This window comes from Patagioenas fasciata, chromosome 12 (assembly GCF_037038585.1).
Source record: "Patagioenas fasciata isolate bPatFas1 chromosome 12, bPatFas1.hap1, whole genome shotgun sequence".
NCBI classification, from domain to species: domain Eukaryota; kingdom Metazoa; phylum Chordata; class Aves; order Columbiformes; family Columbidae; genus Patagioenas; species Patagioenas fasciata.
The window spans coordinates 2,256,384-2,283,247 of NC_092531.1; the positions used below are offsets into that span (position 1 = coordinate 2,256,384).

Here is a 26,864-nt window from a genome sequence, read left to right on the forward strand (position 1 = left end):
GTATTCTCTTCTCACCATCATGTCCTACGACCGCTACGTTGCCATCTGCAAACCCCTGCACTACGGGACCCTCCTGGGCAGCAGAGCTTGTGTCCACATGGCAGCAGCTGCCTGGGCCACTGGGTTTCTCAATGCTCTGCTGCACACGGCCAATACATTTTCACTGCCCCTGTGCAAGGACAATGCCCTGGGCCAGTTCTTCTGTGAAATCCCACAGATGCTCAAGCTCTCCTGCTCAGACACCTACCTCAGGGAACTTGGGCTTATTGTGGTCAGTTGCTCTTTAGCTTTCATGTGTTTCATTTTCATTGTGCTGTCCTATGTGCAGATCTTCAGGGCTGTGCTGAGGATCCCCTCTGAGCAGGGACAGCACAAAGCCTTTTCCACCTGCCTCCCTCACCTGGCCGTGGTCTCCCTGTTTGTCAGCACTGGTGTGTTTGCCTACCTGAAGCCCCCCTCCATCTCCTCCCCATCCCTGGATCTGGTGGTGTCTGTTCTGTACTCTGTGGTTCCTCCAGCAGTGAACCCCCTCATCTACAGCATGAGGAACCAGGAGCTCAAGGATGCCCTGTGGAAACTGATGACTGGATTTCTTCTGAACCTATAAACTGTCTGTCTTCTACATGAGAAGACATTCTTATTGCAGGTTCATCCTGTGTACAGTATTTTTTGTCTCTACTTGTGAGTTTGTTTTTTTTTATGATAATATTTTTATTCCCTTTGTAATTCACTGCCTGCTTTTCTTTTCTCAGTGAGTGGCTGTGTCAATGTGGAATCGTGTTCTCTGTGTTTAAGTAAAATAAAAGATCCTTCACCAATAATTTTCAGTGACATTCTTTCTCCAAGACCTTTCTGGAGATGCAGTGATAGTTCCCGTGTGCATGGGTGGAAGGGAAAAGAGTCCAGCATGGCAGCACTGCCAGGGAGCACCAGTGCTTGTTCTTCCAGAGCTGTTCTGATTCCACTCCCACACTCTCCTTCTCATCCCTTGTGTTGGTGCAAGGCCTGAGTGCTCTGGCAGCTTGGTCCCCGTCCTGCTGTGTGTCAGTGCTGTGAGCGCAGGCAGGGACATGCAATGGGCACTGCTGTGACAGAGCTGGCCTCACAACAGCGTTTGCAGATAGAAAGGTGATCTCCTATGGGTAGGGCCTGAAGGTTCTTCTCCCTAGGTTCTTTTCCCAAGAACATGCCCAAGAAAGTTACCCACAGATGAAACACCATTGTTCAGCTGATCAGTGTGTGTGTGCAGGGCTGGCACACAGCAGTGTCCTCTCACAGCCAGGCCTCCTGCCAGAGACCTGCAGGACCAGCACAGCAGGGGCTGGGCTGTGTCCCTGTGCACTGGACACCCCATCAAATCTGCCCTAATCATCATGGACTAATCTCTCTAGCCCAGACTTCTCACCCCAGTTCAGAGAGGTACTTTGTCCCTACGGTACATACAGGCTGGGGGACGAGATGCTGGAGAGCAACTCTGCAGAGAGGGATCAGGGAGTTCTGGTCGACAGGAAATTGAACAAGAGCTACCAGTGTCCCTGGAGCCAAGAGGGACCCGTGTCCTGGTGCATCGAGCACAGCATGGCCAGCTGGGCAGGGCAGCCGGGCAGGGGGGGGTGGATTGTCCCGCTCTGCTCTGCGCTGGGCTGACCTCAGGAGATAAAGCTACCGGAGACTGTCCAGAAGAGGCTGCAAATTTGGTGGAGGGTTTGGTGGGGAAGCCGTATGAGGAGTGGCTGAAGTCCCTGGGTTCGCTCTGCTGGAGTAGAGGAGACTGAGGGCAGAGCTCATGGGGCTGCAGGTTCCTCAGCAGGGGAGCAGGAGGGGCAGGGCTGAGCTCTTCTCTCTATGACAGTGAGACAAACCGAGGGAATGGCAGAAGATGTGCCACGTCTTCCTGCACCAATCTCTAGGCACCTGAAGGGCAAGGAAGGGATTGCTGAACAGAAAAGAGTGGAAAATCCAATGAGTCCCAAGAAATGCTCTGAACCCATTCGAGAGCTTTAGACCCCCAGGAAAGAGCTCAGTGACAGTGCAGCCCATCCAGCTGCATCCGTGTCCCTCACTGAGCAGCACAACCAGTGTGGACTCACCCCATGGTTCTGCAGCCAACCTGCTCTGCAGAGCATCAGTGCCAGGTTGGGGCGCTGTGGGGAGCACAGGGGAGGGGCCAGGAGCACCAGAGAGAGAAAAATGCTGGTGTTCAGCTGCTCAAAGATAATATTCAGAGTTTAGGGTGCAGGGTCAGAAGTCCTTGCTGTTCTGGTGCTTCACCAGGCCTGGGAAGTAACTGGAGAAGGATTGGTGTCCCCCACTTGCCATCTCTTAGTGCATCATCCCTTGTGAAGGGTGGCATGGAAAGCAAGTCTGGGACCCTGTGTCAGGATTTGCACTGAAGAAAGTATTCATCCAGGAGCCACATCATTTTGCTCTGGTACTTCAGTCCTGGTGCTCATCACATGTCCTGAAGACAAACTTATGCACCCCTCTTGTCAACCTTACCCCAAAAGTCACACCTAGACAAGGCTCCTGAGCTGGGTCTGAGCTTGAGAACTGGGGTCCAGTTGTGACCAGAGGAAGGACAAGACCTGTCCTGGGTCCTCTAAAGGGCTGGCAGCCTCTGTGATCTCCACCAGAAAAGGAGGCATTCAGGAAACCGTACACCATCTCCATGCCCATTGGAGGCCCTTAGGAAGAGTTCCTCTCTCCAAATATCCAGCCTGACTTGTTGCTGCATGAACAACCTGGAGAAACTGCCCCAGGACCCTCATTCCAGACCCCATCTCCTCCACCCCATACAGGCAGTGCTCTTCCCATTATCACTGCGATGGTTCCAGGGGACCCAAGAGGGGAGGAGATGTTGGGTAGAGATATGGTGTCCTTCAGTGCTCCTCATGGTAGCTCCTGCTGGGCTTTGTGCCACTGCTCACAACCCTCTGAGCCTGGATGTTCAGCCAGTTCTCAGTGGTGCTAAACAGGAATATGCCCATGAGCACTGGGAGGAGCGTGGCCACCCAGTCAAGGGCAGTTATTGCCCATCTTGACTCAGCACTGGTGTGGTCACATCTGGAGCGGTGTGTCCCAGTGTGAGGTTCCCCATTCTGGAGGAACGGGGAGGAGCTGCCCTGTGGCCAGAGAAATTCTGGGTCACATGTGGAGATGTTGAGAGACCCAAACTTCTTCAGCCTCATGAAGGGGAGGCTGAGGAAACGTGCTGTTTTTACTGAAATTGAGTTAATTTTCTTCATGCATTTTGAACCTCTCTCCTTCACATCCAGTACAGTTTTTTGTTTAGATTTACTAGGAGAATAGTGAGATAACACTGTTTATTCCCTGGGATAGAGTTCATTTTTTTCTTTTAGCAGCTTCACAGTGTTTGCCATTTGCTATGAAATGAATGTCAGAACTCACTGAGATCTTTGTTGTTGTCAGGGAAACCAAGGACTTCTTTGGCCATCCAGCTGCAGATGCAAATTGGCAGGAGGGGACACAGACAGGACAACACCTGGATTGACATGCAGGCTGATCAATGAAATATTCCCTATGGTTAGTGTCATGCTCTGTCTAAAGCTGGAGTCGGCTTTTAGAGCTTGTTACGTCCGTTACTCTGGGCTTTCCAGCTGGTTTGGTTGTTCCATTCAGAAGTTTATTCTGTCAGGAGTTCAATGTTAGTTCGGCCCTTTGCCGTTCTGCCATTCTGCAGTTGGCCTTTGGGCCTTTCTGCCTGTTGCCCTTTTGCTCTCTCTTGCTGGGATGGGCTGCTCAGGACCAAGGTGCTCCTTTCTGCAGGACTGGCTGTTCCGTGTGGCTGGAGTTACACGGGGGATAGCACTGAGTATATTTTCTTAATTTAATTTATCTATTTCTATTTGATTTACCTGGACTATTGTCAGTGAAACCAAAGACTTCTCTGGAGTCCAGCTGCAGGTGCAAATTGGCAGGAGGGGGCACAGACAGGACAGCACCTTGACTGACATACAGCTATTCTTTACCATTGGTGTCATGCTCACTATAAAGCTGGGGATGCCTTTTCCAGCCAGTTAGTTTTGGTTTGCCGGCTACTTTGGTTGGCTCTGTTTGGAAGTTCCATTCTATTGGGAGTTCAGTGTTAGTTCAGTTTTATGATGTTTTTCTGTTTTTCAGTTGGCCCTTGGGCCTCTCTGCCTTTTGCACTTGTACTTTCTCTTGCTGGGATCATCTGTTCAGGACCAGGGTTCTCTCTTCTTTTGGGCTGTCTGTTCAGCACAACTGGAGTTACATGGGCGATTGCACTGAGAATCATATATTTTACTTTATGTATATTTTAGTATATTATTAGTAGTAGTGTTTTCACTGTTTTCTTTCTTTTTTGTTTTTTTTTTTTTTTTCTAAACTCACAAGTTTCTCCCTTCCCTTTCAGTTCTCTTCCTTATCCCACCTGGGGACTGGGAGCAGGATGTGAGCAGCTCTGATGGTCTTGGTTGGTGGTTGTGGTAAAACCATGACAAGAAAGGGTAGTAGTAGCTTCAGAAATCTTGAAAATCTCCTTACAAGATGGTAGAGGAAAACAGCATGAGAAAGGAAAACCATCAGAAACTGCAGCTCTGGAGGCCCAGAGTGGAGCTCAGGATAAAGAAATGTCATTCTGAGCACAGTGCTGTGGTCATTCAGAAGGACTCTGGATCAGCCACGGCTTTGTGTTTCCAGGAACAGCTGGTGAGGATGGAGAGACAGCAGCACAGGTGGGGACACAGTGGGGTGAGAACTAGGTGGGGAGGCACATGGGGTGTCTGCAGCCTGTGGGGAAACAGCCACAGGCCTGGGACAGTGTAGGATGGACTGTGGTGGACATTTTCAAGGGCATTGGCAAGGCTGAATGTCCCTACAAGAGCCAAGGTCTTTGTCCTCTTAGCTGTGACTGATGTCCCTGCCAGTGAGGCCTAAGAGAAGACACATGGTTGTCGTGGCCATGGCACCCATTGCCTCCTTGCACCCCCAGGGAGTGTCACACCATTGCCCTGCACTGGGCATCACACTCCCCACACCCCAAGAAGAGCCCTGAGCCACACGTGAGGGACAGGGTCTCCCTTCCTAGGGGCAGGGGCTCAAGGCTTGGCCATTGTCCTTCATCAAACAAACCAAGGGTTTTCTCAGCATCAGAGCTGCTGCACTTTGCCTTTGCCTGGTGCAATCACTGCCTCCAATTATCTGCTCTAACGAGTCCCCGGGGAGGCTTTGTCAGTAACAGCCCTCAAGAGGAAATGGCCTCATGTTGCACACGGGGAGGTTTAGATTGGATATTAGGAAAAAATTCTTTGGGAAAAAGGGTTTAGAAGCAACAGAACAGACTGCCCAGCGAGGTTGTGGAGTCACCATCACTGAAGGTGTTTAAAAGACAGATAGATGGGGCTCTTAGGGACACGGTTTAGTGCCAGATTTAGGTTATGGTTGGAATGATGATCTTAAGGGTCTCTTCCAACCACAATTATTCTATGATTCCATGATAAGTCATTTTTGATATTTTCTTTCTCAGAGGACCATGCAACCTCCCTGAGAGCCAGGACTTTTCTGAGGTGCTTGAGAGATGTCTCACGGTCACACCAGCCAGTTCCACCAGCACCTGTCTGTCCCTTCCCTTCCCAGACCAAACCTTTTCTCCATATCCCAACCTTCCAGGTGAGTTTCTGGGATACAGCAAATGCTGTCCAGATCTTCTGGACTTGTTCAGAAGAGAGCAGCAGATCAACATGTGGAGGGGTTCTCTGTGCACCTCAAAGCTTTCCTGACCATTTTTCTCAATGCCTCACTTGTACCCAATCTTTCTGGTCCTTAGGTTGTGGATGAGGGCATTGAGCAGGGATGTGGGGATGGTGTTGAAAAAAGACTTTGTTGGACTATCTCGGGAAGGCCGTTCTGGGCATCCCACAGCCAAGGATGAGGGTGCTGTAGAAAACAGTGGCATTGGTGAGAGGTAGAGGTGAAGAATGCCTTGTGCCTGTCTACACTGGGGTAGAGAGCACTGATGCACTCATGCGATGCCCATGTGAACAGGGAGGGGACAAATGACTCCAAAATGCAAACAGTATATGCAAGAGTTGCAGGAAATAATCCTAAGATGTCTGTGAGCAGAGATGGTGCCGTCGTCAGTCACAAAGCTGGGCAGCAGCTGGGTCTGGGTGGGGGAGCTGTATCAGGTCCCCACGGAGGTCACACTCACCTCAGTTCAAGGAAGCGCATCCCAGTGCTGCATTCAGGTGGTTTCTTGGAGAAGTCACTCTCAACATGAAGTGACCTTGATACACTGTCCCACAGGCCTTCATGGCCCCCACAGGAATAGCTGATGGCATTTGTGCTTATTTGGGGTCACTTCACCCCACACAGGATGTGGGTGCACAAGTGTCCCCTCAGTGCACACCTGGGCTTCTGACCTAGTCATCTGGTGTCCTTCCATGTGGGGAAGAACAAGCTCTCTGAGCTGTGGTGAGAGGACAGTGATCAAAATGGTGGCTGCAAGAGGCAACAGCCCCAAGCTGGCACCTGGCAGCATGACAGACTGTTTGCATGTCTCTCTTGCACACACACTGTGTCCTGCTCTTCTCCTGGGACATCCCATCTCCCACAAAGCCTTTCCCTAGGGAGAGCACACCTGCACTGGCCTGGCTGCCATTCCTGCCCCCTGTCCCCACGCTCCCCACAGCCCCGAGCTGGGGGTTTTGCTCTGTAGATCAAGTGGGCTGTGGTGCCCGGGCTGTGGTGACTCTGCGGGGCCGTACTGGTCAGGCTGGGAGGCAGCCCCCGCTGATGGTGGTCACTGCCACTAACAACCTCCCACACAAACTCTTGGGTGGCCATGGAGGGTGCTCAGAGGGACCCTGCCTTATTCACCATCTGTGTGGGTGCTGGGCACCAATAAGCAACACCTGAACAAACAGCCTGGAGTCCCTCAAAAGCCACACTGGGACCCTGATCCCATCACACTGAGTCCGCAGAGAAACAAGCAAAGCAACGAGCATCTTCAGAGTCTATTCCTTAGGCATGTTCTTTAAAACAGCTCTGGAAGAAGATCTAAACCTTCAGGCACTGTGCTAAGGAGATCCCCTTGCTGATGGAGATGCTGTTTTGAGGCCAGCTCTGTCACAGCAGTGCCCATCGCCTGTCCTGGTCACAGCACTGACACACAGCAGGACGGTGACCAAGCCTTGGGAGCGCTCGGGCCTTGCACCAACACAAGGGCTGAGAAGGAGAGTGTGGGAGTGGAAAGAGAAGGATTCTGGAAAGAACAAGGTTGGTGCTGCCTGGCAGAGCTGCTCTGCTGGGACTGTTTGCTCCATCTTTCCACACAGAGGAAAGATCTCAGACAAACATTTCAATGCAGGGTCATTTATTTTGATTAAATACACAGAGAGCAAGACTTCTCGTTTACAAGGTCTATGACTTGAACTATAAATGTGGACAGAGAATTAGAAGTGGGATGATTAATGACATCTCTTTGTGGGCAATATTATCATAGTTTAAAAAGCAAACCAATCAATCCTTGCTCCAACTCCAAACAGTCTTCTACAACTACAAACTATAAAAAAGACAGGTTGGATCTGTCATGAGTTTTGTCATGAGTGATATGCAGAAGATGGAATGTTTAATGCCTTTGAAAAGAATCCAGTGATCAGTTTCGTCAGGACATCCTTGAGCTCCTGGTTCCTCATGCTGTAGATGAGGGGGTTCACTGCTGGAGACACCACCGAGTACAGAACAGACACCACCAGATCCAGGGATGGGGAGGACATGGAGGGGGACTTCAGGTAGGCAAATATGGCAGTGCTGACAAACAGGGAGACCACGGCCAGGTGAGGGAGGCAGGTGGAAAAGGCTTTGTGCCGTCCCTGCTCAGAGGGGATCCTCAGCACGGCCCTGAAGATCTGCACATAGGACACCACAATGAACACAAAACACCATAGGTCCAAAATGACACTAACCACAAGAAGCACAGGTTCCCTGAGGTAGGTGCCCGAACAGGAGAGCTTGAGGATCTGTGGGATTTCACAGAAGAACTGGCCCAGGGCATTGCCCTTGCACAGGGGCAGTGAAAATGTATTGGCCGTGTGCAGCAGAGCATTGAGAAACCCAGTGGCCCAGGCGGCTGCTGCCATGTGGACACAAGCTCTGCTGCCCAGGAGGGTCCCGTAGTGCACGGGTTTGCAGATGGCAATGTAGCAGTCGTAGGACATGATGACGAGAAGACAATACTCTGCTGAAGCACAGAACAAGAAAAAAAAGAGCTGTGCAGCACATCCTGTATAGGAGATGTTCCTGGTGTCCCAGAGGGAATTGGCCATGGACTTCGGTACAGTAGTGGAGATGCAGCCCAGGTCGAGGAGGGCGAGGTTGAGCAGGAAGAAGAACATGGGGGTGTGGAGGTGCTGGTCCCAGGCTATGGTGGTGATGATGAGGCCGTTGCCCAGGAGGGCAGCCAGGTAGATGCCCAGGAAGAGCCAGAAGTGCAAGAGCTGCAGCTCCCGTGTGTCTGCGAACGCCAGGAGGAGGAACTGGGTGATGGAGCTGCTGTTGGACATTTGCTGCCTGTGGATCTGTGCACGAAGGAAAAGACAGTGACGGCTTTGATGAGACTTCTCTGGGAAAAACCAAAGCCATTTCCCATAGACCCTCCCACCCCATCACATACAGAGACTCATTTTTGTTTTCCAAGATAACGTCCTGGCTGGAGCCCTCGTCAGTGCTTGATGAGTGTGCAATGAAGACCAGGGTCTCTGGCCAGGGGCTCTTGAGCAGTCAGCCTGACCCTGTGTGATTGGGTGGGGCAGGGGCTAGTCCTGGGGTTCAGCTTTGTCAGCTGGAACCGCTCCTGGTGCAGAAGGGACTGTCAGCATCTGTACCCCCAGGCCTGAGAAACTGAGTTGGAGAAATTTGCGGTTTCTACAGCTCCTTCTACCCTCCAACTCTGGGGAGTGTTGTTGGGTGTCATAAACCCTCAGCATTTCCGCTGCACTCAGGGAGAACAGAGCAAGTCCTGCAAGACCAAAGGATGCCTGTGGTCAGTGCAGAGTGAGGGCAGCTGCTCTGTCCCTCTGTCCTGCTCCAGCTGCCCTGGGCTAGCACCTTTCTGAGACAGAGGCTGATCACACTCCCATGTTACCCTGAAAAGCCACCAGGCATTGCTGAGAGCAGAGGGATCCACCTCAGAGAACAACATGCCCAACCTTTCCCAAGGTCTCAGCACCCCACGTTTAGCCCAAGACACAAATGGCTCATTCCCCAGCCCCACAGACTGCATTGTCCACAGCTCCACAGAGCAGAGAAAAGCTGGGACACGTGTTCCCATGGACACACCTGCAGGAAAGGACCCACAAGATGAGGCTGTGACTCTGCAGCTGAAACTGCCATCCCCACAGAGCCTGACAGCAAGAACAAGATCCCAACAGCAGTGACCCAGAGCAGGGGAGCAAGAAGGACAATGCGGTGAGGGTGGGTGTGAGAGAGGCCAGGGCAGAGGCAGCCGGGCACTCAGACAGCGTCACCCTTCCCCAGCTGTGCAGCCGCCTCCCAGACACCAACATTGCCGGGCAGCTGCTCTCAGCCCCTGTGCTCTGCAGAGGAACTGGAGCTCTGGCTGCACAGGAGCTGCTTCGTGCCTTGGAGCCCCCGGCCCTGAGGGCAGAGGCTTTGCTGGGTGGGACAGGAGGCCAGGGGGCTGCTCACAGGAGGGATCTGCACTGCAGGGGATCACAGGCACTTTTCTCTGTTCTCCCTCCCATAACAATTCCGGGTTCAGTTTCCTCTCATTTCTGATCATTTCCCTGCTGCCTGGAGATTCTCCCCCTGGGAGGTGTTTTCCTGTCCATGTCTCTTCCCTGTCAGTGCTCACAGACCCCATCCCACCCTCTGTGCCCTGGGCACCCCTGGGTGCTCCCCCTGCAGTCACCCTCAGCAGAAGATGCCATGATGCCCTTTCCCATTGATGGTGCCGCAGGGAAGCCCTGCTCTGGAGTGTGTTCTTCTCTACAACAGAGATACTGTGAGAGAGACCTGACAGATCCTGTAAATTGTGGGATGTATCATCTTCAGGGTCTCCCTCCAGGAAATGCAGCTGTATTGTCCTACAGCCAGAGACTCACCGTGTTAGACCTGTGAAGATTTGTCTCTCAGTGAGTGCTCAGCAACCAACAACCTACAATTGCCTTTCCCTTCTCTGTGCCTGGCTCCGGTGCCTTCGGTGCTGCAGGCAGAGCCCTCAGCCCTGCTGCGTGTGCAGAGGAGCTGCTCCTGGGCAGAGCTGTCTTTCTGCAGCGCTGCCGCTTGCCAGGAGCTCCCTCTGAACCAGAAGCCCAGGCCAGCTCAGCAGCACAGGAGCAGCCCATGATGTCCCTTTCTCTGTCCCCTCTGGGCTCCCTCCAGGTGTCCCTGGGGCTCCAGGGCCACATCCTTTGAAACAACCTGAAGTAATCAGTGATGCTGATTCTCCCTCCTCTGTAGAGACAGTTGTTGCCAGCGTTGTATTTTTCCTATTAGAAAATGAATCGGTGTGAAAATCATATTTTCTTGCCCCATCATTAGACATGACACTGGGAATGTTACAGCAAAGGATCTACTTCCTGCAAACTGAGGGAGGAATATCTTCATTTGAATGAGTTTAGGCATTTTATTCTGGTTTTATACTCCTAGGTCTAGAGAGACATTCATCAATCTTTGGCCATGTCATGTCTGTGCTCTGAGGCAAAGCCTTTGCACACATGGGCTCTTGGGCACTTGGTACCAGGTTTCCTGTGGCAGGTCAGAGCTGGGCTGGTGCCACAGCTGGGGTGGTTCAGCCCAGATTTGAGGCAATGGCCTCAGCCAGGGACCTGACTGGGGAGCTGGAGCTGTCAGTGCTGCAGACAGAACTGTGACACGGGTGGAATGAACTGCCAGGCAGGGTGGCAGAAGTGAGTTCATCTGGTCTGCAAGGACAGCAGCCTCCAAGCACAGAACAGCCCAGATCAGAACTCAGTCCAGACCTGTAAGGTGATCAAGGGCCCATAATGAGCTGTTACTACTGCAGGAACAGTTAAAGGAGAAACAAAGACAGTGTGTGGCCATTGATGAATTTAATAAGGGAAAGAGGTGAGAATCCCTGTGTCCTCTTGTCCTCCATCTTCACCAGCAATGTGCCCCAGGACTCTGTGACTGGAGACAGGAATCTGGAGAACAACCAGCAGTGGATGGGGATCAAGTCAGGGGTCACTGGAATTAACACAACCCTTTCCAGTCTATGGGACAGCAGGGGCAGCATCCCAGGAGCTGAGACAGCAGGACGGTGTCACAGGGAGGCCACTCTTCACCATCCTGGAAAGCTCATGGACACTGGGGGGACTCCCTGACCACTGGCAGCTCTCACACAGTGTGTGCACTTTTCAAAATGGCCAATGGGTGAGCAGGGGAACTAAGGGCTGTGCCCCAGAACATGTCCACTGGGACCCCATTTCTGGGTGTCTGGAAGAGAAGGTGACGGGGTTTACCCAGGGCAGGTTGTGTCTGTCCATCCTCTTTGCTTTCTGTGAAGAAAGGACAGGGTTTGGATGTGAGCAGAGCAGTGATGGTCCGTTACCTGGAAGTCAGCAAGGCATTCAGCGTCATCCCCCACAATATCATGGTCTGTGTCAGTGTGTAAGTAGATGGGTGAAAACCATCTTGATGGCTGGGCTTGGAAAGTGCTGTATAAAGGGAGAAACTTTCCAATCACGAGGACAGTCAAGCACTGGAAGCTGTTTCCCAGGAGTGCGCACTCACTCTGTCCCAGAAAGTGACCAAGATGTGTTTGGATCAAGCCCTGAGTAATCTGGTCTGACCCTGCTTTGAGCAGGAGGTTGATCAAGACACCTCCTGAGGTCCTTTTGAGCTTGAATGACACTGTCCTTCCTTCCCCATCATGTTCTGAAATTAGACAAGTCTCTCAGGTTCTCTTTGACTACAAGAATAATTCATATGAGGTGTCGGGCTGCTTTACACGTGTCCCCAAACAGTCCTGGCCACAACTTTTGCATCCCTTTTCATTTGCCCCAACCCAGGGTCTTCATTTATGCTGTCCTAATACCCTTCTGGAAAGAACTTCCCACCTTGTTCATCCTTTCAAAACAGGTTGTTACTCAGAGGTGTCAGTATCCATGTAAGGAGTCTGCACATAGCCAGGCAGCAAAGCCACTGTTACAGAACTGGAGATGAGGCTCTTGACCAGCTCCTTGAACCCAGATATCAGAACGACTTGCCTGCTGACATTCCCAGGAACACTTGAACTCTAAGTGCAGAGCATGTGAGTCCTGGTTGGGTATCCTGGCTTGTTTCCTGACCCATGTGGTGCTTCAGGTTTTGAAGAGAATCAAAACCAACTTTTTGACTGGGGTAGTTCCATTTTACATGTGTCACACAGAGCAGATGAAGGGAGCTCAGAGCTCCAGTCTCTGCTGCACTATAAGGCTTGATACCCCATCCATAGGTACATATCTAAGTGGTTCAGACAAAGGGTGGTCTTGCAAAAGTCACCCTTTGTGTCCCCAGGTGCATGGACACTGCTCATGTGCCTCTGCAGAGAGTGGCAGGGGTTGGATCCCTTTCTCAGGAGAAACTCCTTGCTGGAAAGACACAGCTACGGGGGTGACTCAACAAGGTTTTATTGCATTTCACTTGGTATCAGATTTGACATATTTGGTGCTTTTCTGTGATCACTCCTTCTGCACAGATGATCACAGAAAGACAACAACTTCATAAGAGTTGGTTACAAAGGTCCTGTCATGAACAAGAAATCTCACCGTGAGATCTGGAGGTAATGAGGAAGATTATAACAAGCACCAGGCAAGAATCTCGAGGCCTCTTCTGAAGAGCGGGAGGCCCTGAGCAGCAGTGACTGGCCATGTGTGGTGTGGGAGAGCGTCAGGGGATGTGGGGTAGAAAAGGGTGATGGCTGATGACTTCAGCAAATCCTTACAACCATGTCTGAGCCACAAGTGAAATGTGGTTGATGTCTGCGAGTGGAGGGGGAATAGGAGGAAGATTTTGGGGGAGTTATATGAGGAAGGAAGGCATGCTTCTCTTGGACTAGTCATATATAACAGTGCCATTTGCATGCTGTGGGCATGGCTGTGCCTGGGAGATGGGGAATGGCTGCTGCTGGGGTGTTTGTGCTCAGTCACGGCCCATGAGCTGGCCCTGCTCTGCTCCTCTCTTACACTGCCCACACTTGGATGGTCCTCAGGAATCATCCATGAGCCTGAAGGAAGCACCAACATCTTGGAGTGTTGGCCCATTACTGGTAGACAAGAGTGAAAGGTTTGTGAGACACATGGGAGTGCAGGAAGAGAGTGGTCTACGTGTAGCAGTAAGGGTGTTAAAGAAGAAGACCTCAAGACCATGGGCTGGTCATGCTAATGTGGAATAGACTAATTTTTCTTTTTATTTTAGGGCAGCAGCAGAAGGAACGTGTGCATTTCAGTGCTAGGGCATGGATCCAAATTGAGGAGTCGAGCAAGTTTGGGACTTGGACAGCTCAGGTGATTGGTGACCATTGCCAGGTTTGTGAAAGAAGCTGAATGGGTTTGGGGGATGTCATAGGCCTTGCCAAGTCCTCAGAAAACCAGAGCCTTGTGGTTAAAGCAAGAGCACTTGGCACCAAACCCACCCCCAAAACACAAATACCCTCCCAGTGACCACAGGCAGAGCCTGAGAAATGTAAGAGTGAAAGGGTCTCCTTTGTCTGGTCCTGGGGTGAGGACTTGGCCATTCTGATGATGAACAAACATGAAGGGCTGACAGGGCACCAGAGCCACCTCCACATCACCTTTACCACCTCTGACCATTGTCTCCAGGCTTCTCCTTGTCCAGCCTCCAGGGACAGGGACTGCTTGTGTCAGTGATGGCCCTCCCTGGGCTCCCAAACACCCTCAGAACATGGGGTTGGGTTCCATCTTTTACTTCGTTAGAGGTTTGTTCAATCTTTCAGTAGCTGCAGTTCAGGATCATGGCAGCAGAGGGCTCATTAACATCCAAAATGCTCTTACAAGCCAAGGCTCTGTGCAGCGCTCTCCAAAAGTCTTAAAGTCTGGTGTGGATGATTTCAGAGATTTCTGAACTGTAGCCAAACAGTGAGCATTTCCATAATAAATAGTAATAAATGCAAATATCTTATATTTCCGTCACCCTCCCAAAGACCTCATTTCCAGAACAGCTGATATCAACAGTCTCCAATAAATATTGGTCTGAAGAATCTCCTGATAAAGACTGAATATGTCAGAGAAGTGGGTGCCTAAATCACCACTTGAGCGAGGAGACGGGCCAGGACACCTCAAGAGGAATCACACAACTCTGGACCTAGAGGTGAGTGTTCCTGGGAATCTCAGGTGCCACAGCACAGGGATACTTGTGTTCGGGGAGCTGGCCAAGTGACCCATCTCCTGTTCTGTAATGGTGTCTGAGTTTGCTCAGGTCACCCCTGACTTGAGCCCCATCCACTGCTGGGTGTTCTCCAGACTCCTGCCTTCAGGAACAAAGGCCCAGGAGACTTTTCTGGTGAAGATGGAGGCAAAGAAGCCATGAAGAACCCCAGTCCTGTCTGATTCTACTCTTACAAAGTTCAGCAGCAGGCCCACATTCACCCTGACTATTCTTTTACTGCAAATGAAGCCAAGACAGCTCATCTTGCTGCCATCACCGTCCCCCTGAGGTATCAAGTCATGGGGAGCTTTGGCATCATCCCCACATCCATGAACAAGCTTTCTAAATTCTTCCTTTGCAGCTCCCCCTGCTTCCACCTCCTGTGTACTGCCTTTGTGCCCTTGAGCTCCATCAGTTCAGACAAGCAACCTCACGAAATAAATGCTTCTATTCTTGGGAATTTTCATCGAAAGTTCTTGTCCTTGGAGCAGACTGTTCTCTAAGGCTTGTCAGATTTGCTGAGCTCCTTCATTCTTCTGAGATGCTTCCCATGGAACCACCTGTATCAGCCCCCAGTATGTCAAAGTCTTCTCCTCTGGAGCCCACCAGCCTGTGCTCTGCTGCTGGCCTTCCTCCCTCCCCTCTGGTGCCTGGGACCCCACTCTGTCCTGGTCACGACAGCCAAGGTGGACACTGATGTTCACATCCCTCACCAGCTCTCCCTTGTTTCCCAGTTCCAGATCCAGGTGAGCACCACCCTTGTTGCCCACCAAGTAGACATGGTAAGAAGTTGGCCCAAGATCCTTTGAACTGTTGGCACCTGTAGCTTTGCATGGCCAGTGAATGTCAGAACAATTGCAGTTCCCCATAGGAACCTGCTCATTGACTGGAGACCTCTTCAGGTTGCTGACAGAAGATTTTTTCCACTGCTTCTCCATGATCAAGTAGTTTGTAACACCCAACGCACTGTCACCCTGTACCAGGTTTACATGGCAAAGTCCTGGAACTGGGGTGATTGTGGGTGTGCTACAGTTGTCACCTCTCTGAGAAGACAACAGGAGTTTGACCAACGTCAGACAGAGCTGATTTCAGCTGCTCCAAGATGGACCCACTCCTTCCAAATCTGAGCCACTCAGTGATGCTGGCAGCACCTCTGGTATATTGTATTTGAGAAAGGGTAAAAAACGCTGCACAACAGCAGGTGGGAGAGAGGAGGGAGGAAATGTGAGAGAAAAGCACTGCAGACACCAAGGTCATATCCCATGGGACCCAAGCAGGTCCCTCAGCAGGCCAGAGCTTGCTCTCCTGAAATCCTGCTCTTGGCCTTGTGATCATCTCCCAGGAGCCTCAGCTCCACTTTCCCATCCCTGACTGTTCCATCCTGACCAACTCTTTCTGGTTTGCAAGTGTGAAGTCCCACAGGGCACCTCACCTCACTGACCCCTCAGTCACCCATGTCAGGAAGATGTTGTCAATGAGCTCCAACCCCTCCTGGATGGCTGGTACCTTGCAGATACTGGGATATCTCAGGTCTGACACGAGGACACCGCCCTGACAACATGATGCTTCTTTCATTTGTCTTGAAGGAGGCCTCATATAATTTATCTTCCTCATCAGTGAGTCTGTAGCTGATGTCCAGTCACCACAACATTGTCCATGTTGTTCTGCCTTTTCCTGATGACTCCTCAACCTTCAGCTGACATTTTCTGTCCACAGGCTGAATTTCATGCATTCCTGCTGTTCTCTCACAAGAGGCGAATCTACCCCTGTGAGTCCAGATCTCTGACAGTATGAGTAACAGACCCACAAGATCCCACGGTTTCTCCAGGAGATGGAATTTGTAGTGTCCTGTAACTCCTTATCCTGTTATTTTGGGAGAGAAACCCTTATCAGGATAAACCATCTGCATGAAAACATTAACAGCTGAGCAAATGGAGCTTCAGTCCAGGGAGAGTCCAGACCTTGTGAATATCTGGTATTTGACCAGCAGAAAGCTCTGAAGTTGTACAAAGAGAAGTGACCAGTGCTGTATCAGGGTGGGACAATAACCCCGTCCATCAGGACAGAGCAGGACCTGACACGCTGAGCAGTGACCCTGAGGAGAAGGGCCTGGGCACTCCAAGGTCCCCACACCAGCCCGTGGTGCACGCTCACCATGAACAAGGCAGCTGCACACGGGGCTGCATGGGTAGGAGCGTGGGGACCCAGACACCTGGAGTTCTCATCCCATTCGGTTCAGCACTGGTGTGACCACACACACACGGGGGTGTGCCAGTGTGCGGCTTCCCAGTTTGGAGAAGCAGGGAGGAACTGGAGAGTGCAGGGCTCTGCCAAGGCAGGTTCAGCACCTTGTGCACATGGGGTGGGATGCTGAGGGACCTGGGCTGCTTTGGCCCAGCAGCGCTGGGGAGGCTGCAGCAGTGCAGGAGTAGCCTGAGAGTGCTTGAAGGGTGGTTTCAGAGGTGGTGGAGGTTTTCTGCATAGTGGGAAAGAGTTTGAGAAAGAAATAACGGCCCAAAGTGCAGCTGGGGAGGTCCGGGCTGGACATGAGCAGAAAGGAATGTGACTGGAGGGCAGTGCTGTGGTGCAGCAGGTCAGCAGAGGGAGTCTGCATCAGCCCAAGGCTTTGTGCTCCAAGGAACAGCTGGGGAGGATGCAGAGATCTCAGCAAAGGAAGGAAGATGCTCAGACAAGAGCAAGGTGGGGCAGCAGGGGGGATGTCTGCAGCCTGCAGGGAAAGAGGTGCAGGGGATGCCACAGCACAGGACAGGCTGTGGTGGAGATGAGCAAGGGATGTAAAGAGGCTGAAAGCTCCCACCAGACATGAGCTCCTTCGCCCCTTGGTATGGATTACCAGACAGTTAAGGAGCTTTCCTGAGCCTGTCTTTTCAGTTTCCTCTCCCAAGGGGTGGGGGGTGCAGGAAAGGATAAAATGAAAATGAGCTCTCATGCTTAAACAAGTCACTGAGACTCCTGAACTGCAACTCTGAGCGATCAGCACATCTGCCAGAAGGCTCATAACATCCCTTCACCACCCCTCTGCCTGTGCAGAGCACCTGCATCACCTTTGCTGGACCCCTCAGCCTAGTCTGACCCGTCCTGTTTTCCAGCCTGCAAACAGGAAGATGCCCCCAGGCAGTGCCCTGTGAACAGGCAGGATCTGTAGGGCCAGGGGGAGGGCACAGAGGGTGGGATGGGGTCTGTGAGCACTGACAGGGAAGAGACATGGACAGGGAAACACCTCCCAGGGGGAGAATCTCCAGGCAGCAGGGAAATGATCAGAAATGAGAGGAAACTAAACCCGGAATTGTTATGGGAGGGAGAACAGAGAAAAGTCCCTGTGATCCCCTGCAGTGCAGATCCCTCCTGTGAGCAGCCCCCTGGCCTCCTGTCCCACCCAGCAAAGCCTCTGCCCTCAGGGCCGGGGGCTCCAAGGCACGAAGCAGCTCCTGTGCAGCCAGAGCTCCAGTTCCTCTGCAGAGCACAGGGGCTGAGAGCAGCTGCCCGGCAATGTTGGTGTCTGGGAGGTGGCTGCACAGCTGGGGAAGGGTGACGCTGTCTGAGTGCCCGGCTGCCTCTGCCCTGGCCTCTCTCACACCCACCCTCACCGCATTGTCCTTCTTGCTCCCCTGCTCTGGGTCACTGCTGTTGGGATCTTGTTCTTGCTGTCAGGCTCTCTGGGAATGGCAGTTTCAGCTGCAGAGTCACAGCCTGACCTTGTGGGTCCTTTCCTGCAGCTGTGTCCATGGGGACACGTGTCCCAGCTTTGCTCTGCCCTGTGGGGTTTGGGCAATGCAGTCTGTGGACGTGGGGAATGAGCTGAGTCTCCCTTAATCAAATGTCATCATTAGGACACCTGGATATATTCTTCAGGTGTCTTTCCAATCTGTGAACTTCCCTCCAGGATGCACACCTGTCCTACAAAATCTTTGTCATTTCTAAAAGCCTCACAGAGAAGCGCAGAAATGCTGCAACAGAGAAAATACTTTTGGGTTGGTGAAATGAGTAGTGTGTGTCCTGGACTAAATGTGGGGTGCTGAGACTTTAGGAAAGGGTGAGACATGTCATGGTGCCATCTGACAAAGCTGAAACCCAGGACTGGCCCCTGTCCCCCGTTCCTATGCCCCCTGGTGCAGAGCAGGGCTGACTCCTCGGCAGCCAGCGGGCACAGGCCCTGCTCCTCGCGGCACCTCCAGCCAGCACCACCCAGGGCTCAGCCATGGAATTGGAGGAAGATCTGGAAAAGGACATGGGGGTATGGATCAGGGGGAGGGTGTATGAGAAATAGCTTTGATTATGCTCAGAGAAGTCTCCCCTAACTTGTCACTTTCTTTTGCTCCTGTGGCAGTGTCACATGCTCATCAGCAGCAAATGTCCAACAGCAGCTCCGTCACCCAGTTCCTCCTTCTGCCATTCGCAGACACACGGGAGCTGCAGCTCTTGCACTTCTGGCTCTTCCTGGGCATCTACCTGGCTGCCCTCCTGGGCAACGGTCTCATCATCACCACCATAGCCTGTGACCAGCACCTCCATACCCCCATGTACTTCTTCTTGCTCAACCTCGCCCTCCTCGACCTGGGCTGCATCTCCACCATCGTCCCCAAGTCCATGGACAATTCCCTCTGGGACACCAGAGCTATTTCCTATGCAGGATGTGTTATCCAGGTCTTTCTCTTTATCTTTGCAATGTCAACAGAGTATTGTCTTCTCACCATCATGTCCTACGACCGCTACATTGCCATCTGCAAACCCCTGCACTACGGGACCCTCCTGGGCAGCAGAGCTTGTGTCCACATGGCAGCAGCTGCCTGGGCCACTGGGTTTCTCAATGCTCTGCTGCACACGGCCAATACATTTTCACTGCCCCTGTGCAAGGGTAATGCCCTGGACCAGTTCTTCTGTGAAATCCCCCAGATCCTCAAACTCTCCTGCTCAGGCACCTTCCTAAGGGAAGCTGGGCTTCTTGTGGTTGGTGGCTGTTTATTTTTTATCTGTTTTATTTTCATTGTGCTGTCCTATGTGCAGATCTTCAGGGCTGTGCTGAGGATCCCCTCTGAGCAGGGACGGCACAAAGCCTTTTCCACCTGCCTCCCTCACCTGGCCGTGGTTACTCTGTTTGCCAGCACCTCTTTTTTTGCCTATCTGAAGCCCCTCTCCATCTCCTTCCTGTCCTTGGACCTGGTGATGTCTGTTCTATACTCACTGATACCTCCAACATTGAACCCCCTCATTTACAGCCTGAGGAACAAGGAGGTCAAGGATGCCCTGAGGAAGCTAATCACTGGAGGCGTTTCAAAAATAATAAAGTGTCCGTCATCCACTCTCTAACTGGTAACAGCTTTAATGTAACTCATTAGAGTCTCAGATTCTGTGTCTGTGTGTTGGTTTTTTATTTTTTAATAAATCATGATATTTTTGTCATCCCCTTTCTAATTCATTGTCTACTTTTCTTTTCAAACCCACTGGCTGTATAAATATGCAACTTGTTGCAGCCACAAGGTGGCAACAGCGACCTGGTTCAGGAACAGCACGACGGCCACTCCCAGGCCGCTCGGGTCATCAGCCCGCAGACACCAATGTGGTGGGCGGCAAATGGCGTTTATTGGCAGGTAACACAGTAATCTATACCTTGAGTTTACAACGTCACTTCCATCTGCTTGGATCACACACCACACACTACTACCTATCAAGGGAGGGGCTACTACCTTCTGTACAGCGCGAGATCTTCCGGCCGCCAGACCCTAACTACCAACACCCCATCCATTGCTGGTTGTTCTCCAGATTCCTGTCTCCAGTCACAGAGGCTTGGGAGACAGCAATTTCTCAGAAGAAAGATTTCTCCTTTGAGAGTGCTGGTAGGAAATGCATTTTGCTGAGTAACCGGACACAAACATATATTTTTCCTATATACTTACCAACACAATAAATACATTTTTTCCTTATGATCTTGTAGAAAGACGGATAACACAGATCTGTTGAGATCACTGTCAACATGGCCGTCTAAAAAGAGAACAGTTCAATTAACCTGTTTATCCTTCTTCCCTCCGTCAGGCAAGAGTGGCCAACAGCTTCCAGCAGGACTCACTCTGTGCCAGGGGTAAAAAGTGGCACTGACAGTCCATGGCAGTGGATTGTTTGGTGCCTTCGACGCTGTGCAAGACACAAGGATTATCTTTCTTAATGCTGTGGGCTTTGGTAGGAGAGAAATCTAGAGAACATTTAAAAAAAATGGAGAGAATAACAGACCAAATGAATGATGTAGAGTGAAGGAAATATCTTCTTGCAACTCTACGTATCAAACATTGTTGGTGTTTTAATTCTCCTTTCTTTGTTTTGAATATTTTAAATACAAGTGTTTTCCGATGACATCAAAATGAGACTTTTCAGGACATGGAATAAGAGCAAAAGGAGAACTTCTGATCCTCCACTAGATTTGCCTTCTCAGCACTCTCTCTGTTACCTGTGCATCTGATCTCCCTCATCCTCCAGGTATTTCCTCCTGCCCTAACTAAACCGACCATGTCTGAAGTCCCGTTTCCAGCAGCTGATCTGCACACAAGCACTTGCGATTGCTCTCTGGGGTTCCCTTCCTCTTACTGTTTGATCACTCAGGCACTTTTCCACAATCCAGTTGCTGCTTTCAGTTTCAAGGAGTTAGAAGTTTTCTTGTCTTTCAGTACTCTGTCTAATTCTGTCTTTAGCCAACTCTTTCATTGTGTTTATTTTATAATTACCTTCCTGTCTACAACATTTCTTGCACGGTTCTGCCTTGGAGAAGGTGAACCTCAGTGGTGGCAGTTTGTCCTTGGTGTACAGTTGAGGATGTGTTTTCTTTTAATCATGACTCTCATCAGTTGTATTTTGTATGTTCAAAGGTAAAGCAAAGTCCTGTTTGCTGTGTGCAGCCAGGTCTCCAAGGAGAGCAGGTGGGAGCTGGTGCAAAGGAGCCGGCACATCCAGCTGCAGACTGCAGTGGAGAAGTCTGGTGTAAGGAAAAGGGATGCAAGGCCCAGGGGGCCAATGAGAGAAACGAGGGGGTTGGGGAGGTGAGGAGCAAGGTTGTGCACACGGTGTGAGAGCTCAAGGGACAGCGTCCCCATCCAGTCCAGACCTGCTTAGGAGAGACCCTGGATCAACATCAGACAATGCTGTAGTCAGCACTTCTCCAAACTGAACAGTAATAAAATACACCCTTTTCAATAGAAAGACATTTTTATCAGTAGCTTTTTGAAATCTTTCTCCATAATTACACAAAGAACACTCTTTAATTCACTGTACAAGACTAGAAGATGATTGCAGCCAAATACATGGTTTGTTAGAGCTTTCTTCAGTGTAATGAGCCCCATGGTGCATTTGGTGCTGAGTCCTTGAACATTTCTCAGGGGCTGAGAGGAGATTGCACAAACCTTTCCAGAAGTCAAAGCCAGAAGAAAAAAGTACTAAGTACCTTGAGGTATTAATGAGTTCACCACAACTCTTTGGGCCAGGCCCTCCAGCCAGTTCTTTACCCATCGCAGATACACCATCCAGGCCATGAGCTGCAGCTTCTCCAGGAGATGCTGTGGGATACGGTGTCAAAGGCTTTACTGCAGTCTAAGGACACAACACCCACAGCCTGTGTGGCGGATTTGCTCCCCACCACACTTTCCCTCATCTGCTCAGCCGGCCACCTTGTCATAGAAGGAGATCAGGGTGGTCAAGCAGGACCTGCCTTTCACAAAGCCACGCTGATTGCTCGTATGGGTGACCTCACAGTCCTTTCCCAGCCATGTTCCTGCTGTTGGCCTGTCCCCTGCAGAGGCAGAAGTGACCTCACAGTGCCCTGCACAGCCATTGGCTTCCTACTGGACCATGAGCTCCTGAGACACAAGTGACCACATGGCATCGTACTCAGCCATCACCCTCCTTGTGCTCCAGTGTGTGAGCAGATCAAACTGAGCTGCTTTCATCAAATGTATCCAACAGATTTCCTATCAAGGGTTTGAGTGCAGAAACGTTCCTCAGAGGAGCTGCCGTATTTACTCTGGGCCATTTATACCTCTGCTTCTGCCTCATTTTTTTCTCTTTCCTCTGTCTATTCTGATGTGAAAGAGCTCTCCAGGGAAAAGATTCATGGAATCCTACAGTAACACACGCTGGAAGAGACCCCTGAACACCATCTCTGTCCCACTGCCCTTCATGGCACCCGAAGGAATAGCTGACAGCATTTGTGCTCGCTTGGGTTCATCTCACCACTGGGGTTCTGCCACTGGTCACTAAAGAGAAGAGATCAGTACCTTCCCTTCCTTCTCCCCTTGTGAGGAAACTGTAGCCACCATGAGGTCTCCTTTTAGACTTTTGTTCAGCTCTGATGGTGAAAAACCCTTGGTTTGCTTTCTGAAGCAGAAAGGAGAAGCCATGACCTCCAGAAAATGGGAAGGGGGATCCTGTCCCTCACACACGGCTCAGGGCTCTTCCTGGGACCGTGGGATGTGGGTGTGCAAGGCCCAGGGAAGGACAACACTGGTGCAACAACTTCCAGCTTCCCCATGGGGCTGCAAGGAGGCAGCGAGGCCCCAGTGCCATGAGGACAACGTCTTCTCCTGGGCCTCAGTGGCAGAGACAACTGCCATGGCCAAGGGGACAGAGACCTGGGTTCTGTGGGTCCCTTCCAGCCTTGCCAGCGCCCTTTTCCATCTCCACCACAGGCTGTTCTACACGGTCCTACCCCTGCCCCTCTTTCCCTGCAGGCTGCAGACACCCATCTCGCTTCCCCACCTGCTCTCACCCCAGCATTTCTGCACCTTCACTGCTGTGTCTGCACCCTCACTGGCTGCTCTTGGAACACAAACCATGGGCTGATCCAGCTCCCTCTGGGTGACCTCTTCAACCACAGCACTGCCCTTCCACTGACATTTCTTCCTCCTGCTATCCAGTCTCCATCATGCAAGTTTCATTTTGTGATTTTTTTTTATCGCTTTTTTTTTTCTGCCACTAAGGAAAGCTCAACCATCTCTAAAAATTGTTCTTCATGCAGGGAACCCAATCCGTTAGGCTTCTTGTTGTCTTTTATCTGACCAGAGAGAGGTCACCACACCATGATCACCTAAGTCCTATGAGTGCTGCTGGCCTTTCAGCTTCTCTGACAGACATGACCATGTCCCTGCTGCTGTCCCGTCATGTTCTCAGGTGGGATGGACATGACAACCCGTCTCCAAGGTCTCTTCCTGGGTAGGGCCTTTGGGCACTTTGATAGAGGTTCTTTCCCAGCCATCTCCCTGCTGCTGGGCTGTCACCTCCAGAGACAGAACTGACCTCACTGTCCTCTTCACAGCCACACGCTTCTTACTGTATAATGAACGTCTGAGACACAACTTACCTCAAAATACCACACCCATCCATCCCCCTCCTTAGTACCCAGGACCTGAGCAAGACTGAAGTGTGTTCTACACAGTCCTACACCTGCCCCTCTTTCCCTGCAGGCTGTAGACACCCATCTTGCTTCCTTGCCTTGCTTGAATAGAGCTCTTGTCTCACTCAACTTGTCTCACTGTCCTGCTCAAGGCTGGGTGAACCAGAGGAGTTTGTATAAGGCCTCAACCCACCTTTTCATCACCCTCAAAAGAGCCGAAATCCCACTCTGCAGGAGGATGTGTCCAATCCCTTCCCAGGAACAGAGGCAGGCTGACCAACCTCCAATTCTCTCAATGCCTATTCTTGCCTTTCTTGAACATGGCTTTAATTGCTTCTTTTTCCAAGGACCCCAGAACCGCTCTGATTACCCTGCTTCTTATGAGAGCACAACCCAGAATCACAGGCAAGGGTGACGTAGCAAACTGGAGCACTTCCAATGAATGTGTCCAAGGCAGCTAAGATCACTCCCATTGGGCCTGTGTTGTTTGTTCCTGGACTCGCACACAGAAATGTCAGGTTCTGTCAGTTGTCCACATCTGAGCTGGCCTCATGGACTCCTTATGCACCCAGGGATGCTCAGAGAAAAGCGTCTGTCCCTTTTACACACAGAGGCAGGAGTCACAGTGTCCCTCTGACCTCTTGTTGCCACTCCCAGGGGACAGGAGACACCTCAGCCCTGTATTATGTCACCCTGCTCTGCACTCATCTGGGATGCCCCACATCATGACGAATGGACACGGGGACCTCAGTTCAAGGAAACACATCTCAGTGCTGCATTCAGGTGATTTCCCATGGGGTGTTCCTCTCAACATGAAGTGACCTCAAGACCTTGTTTGTATCACAGGCCTTCATGGAACCCCAAGGAACACGTGATGATGTTTGTGCTCACTCGTGTTCATGTCATCTCATGTACATGATGTGCATGTTCACACCTCATCTGTACAAAGCAAACATGGACTGCTCAACTATTCATTGAGCGTCCATCCATGGAGGGAAGAACAGTGAGAGGTCAGTGCTGGAAATGGTGGTTGTGGGGGACCAGTCCCTGGTGATTGACCGGAGGCTCCTTCCATGGGGTGTCCAGTGCGCAGGGGCACAGCCCAGCCCCTGCTCTGCTGGTCCTGCAGGTCTCTGGCAGGAGGCCTGGCTGTGAGAGGACACTGCTGTGTGCCAGCCCTGCACACACACACTGTTCAGTTGCAAAATGGTGTTTCAACCTGCACGCTGCTTTCTTGCGCAAGTTCTTGAAAGAAGCTTGAAGAAGTCCAAAGTCTTCTGACGCTGCCCTAAGAAGATCACTGTTCTTTATAGAAGTACTTTTACAAAGACCAGTTCTGTCAGAGCAGTGCCCATTGCCTGCCCCTGCCTGCACTCACAGCACTGACACACAGCAGGACGGGGACCAAGCTGCCAGAGCACTCAGGCCTTGCACCAACACAAGGGATGAGAAGGAGAGTGGGGGAGTAGAAAGAACGAAATCTGGAAGACCAAGCACTGGTAGCTCCTGATTGTGCTGCCATGCTGGACTCTTCCATTCTACCCATACACACAGGAACTGTCCCTGCAGCTCCAAAAATGCCTTGGAAGAAGGGTCTCAGGAAAATAAAATGTTGCTGCAGGTCTCTTTATTTTGTTTAAACATAAAGAGAGCATGGCTTCTCATTGACATAATCACTTGGCAGGCAGTGAATTCTACGGTGAATTACAATATTAACACAACGTAAAAGCCAACAACACCACCACCAGAAAATAAAAGACAGACTGAGTCTTCAATGAGTTACACTTTAAATGCTCTCCTGAAGATTATAGGTAATTCATTGCTTCTGAAAAGAATAAGCTACCAATTTCCCTACAGCATTCTTAAGATCCTGGTTCCTCATGCTGTAGATGAGGGGATTCACTGCTGGAGGCACCACAGAGTACAAAACTGCCATAACCAGGTCTGGCGATGGGCAGTAGATGGAGGGGGGTTTCAAGGAGGCAAAAGTGCCAGTGCCAATGAACAGAGTAACCACGGCCAGGTGAGGGAGGCAGGTGGAAAAGGCTTTGTGCCGTCCCTGCTCAGAGGGGATCCTCAGCACGGCCCTGAAGATCTGCAAATAGGACAACATGATGAACACAAAACAGCCAAAACCAATTAACAGACTAAACACAAGAAGTCCAAGTTCCCTGAGGTAGGAGTGTGAGCAGGAGAGCTTGAGGATCTGGGGGATTTCACAGAAGAACTGGTCCAGGGCATTGCCCTTGCACAGGGGCAGTGAAAATGTATTGGCCGTGTGCAGCAGAGCATTGAGAAACCCAGTGGCCCAGGCAGCTGCTGCCATGTGGACACAAGCTCTGCTGCCCAGGAGGGTCCCGTAGTGCAGGGGTTTGCAGATGGCAACGTAGCGGTCGTAGGACATGATGGTGAGAAGAGAATACTCTGCTGTAGCACAGAAAAAGAAAAAAAAAAGCTGGGCAGCACATCCTGTGTGGGAAATGGCCCTGGTGTCCCAGAGGGAATTGGCCATGGATTTGGGGACAGTGGTGGAGATGGAGCCCAGGTCGAGGAGGGCGAGGTTGAGCAGGAAGAAGTACATGGGGGTGTGGAGGTGCTGGTCCCAGGCTATGGTGGTGATGATGAGGCCGTTGCCCAGGAGGGCAGCCAGGTAGATGCCCAGGAAGAGCCAGAAGTGCAAGAGCTGCAGCTCCCGTGTGTCTGTGAACGCCAGGAGGAGGAACTGGGTGATGGAGGTGCTGTTGGACATTTGCTGCCTCTCGACATAGGACGCTGACCAAAGAAGAAAAGGCAGTGACAAGTTAGGGGAGACTTCTCTGAGCAAAATCAAAGCTATTTCTCATACACCCTCCCCCTCGTCCACACCCCCTTGTCCTTTTCCAGACCTTCCTCCAGCTCCGTGTCTGAGCCCTGGGTGGTGCTGGCTGGAGGTGCCGTGAGGAGCAGGGCCTGTGCCCGCTGGCTGCCGAGGAGTCAGCCCTGCTCTGCAGTGTGGGGCATGGGAACGGGGGACAGGGGACAGTCCTGGGGTTCAGCTTTGTCGGATGGAACCAAAACAAGTCTCATACTTTCCTAAAAAGCA

At 51.4% G+C, this 26,864-nt stretch overlaps 2 protein-coding genes across 2 annotated transcripts; one reads left to right on the plus strand and one right to left on the minus strand.

Annotated features, from left to right (window-relative positions):
- The first annotated feature begins 18,762 nt into the window (after positions 1-18,762).
- On the plus strand, positions 18,763-19,719 carry LOC136113583 (olfactory receptor 14A16-like). The gene has a single exon (XM_065858746.2). It carries the CDS (start codon positions 18,763-18,765, stop codon positions 19,717-19,719), a length of 957 nt encoding a protein of 318 aa, XP_065714818.2.
- Positions 19,720-25,598: 5,879 nt separating this feature from the next.
- On the minus strand, positions 25,599-26,531 carry LOC136113574 (olfactory receptor 14J1-like). Its single transcript, XM_065858736.2, has one exon. The coding sequence runs from the start codon at positions 26,529-26,531 to the stop codon at positions 25,599-25,601; it is 933 nt and encodes a 310-aa protein (XP_065714808.2).
- Between the last annotated feature and the right edge of the window lie 333 nt (positions 26,532-26,864).

Bases quoted from the DNA above. Each gene is read 5' to 3' on its own strand.
- LOC136113583 (XM_065858746.2), top strand. From the start codon at position 18,763: ATGTCCAACAGCAGCTCCGTCACCCAGTTCCTCCTTCTGCCATTCGCA.
- LOC136113574 (XM_065858736.2), bottom strand. From the start codon at position 26,531: ATGTCCAACAGCACCTCCATCACCCAGTTCCTCCTCCTGGCGTTCACA.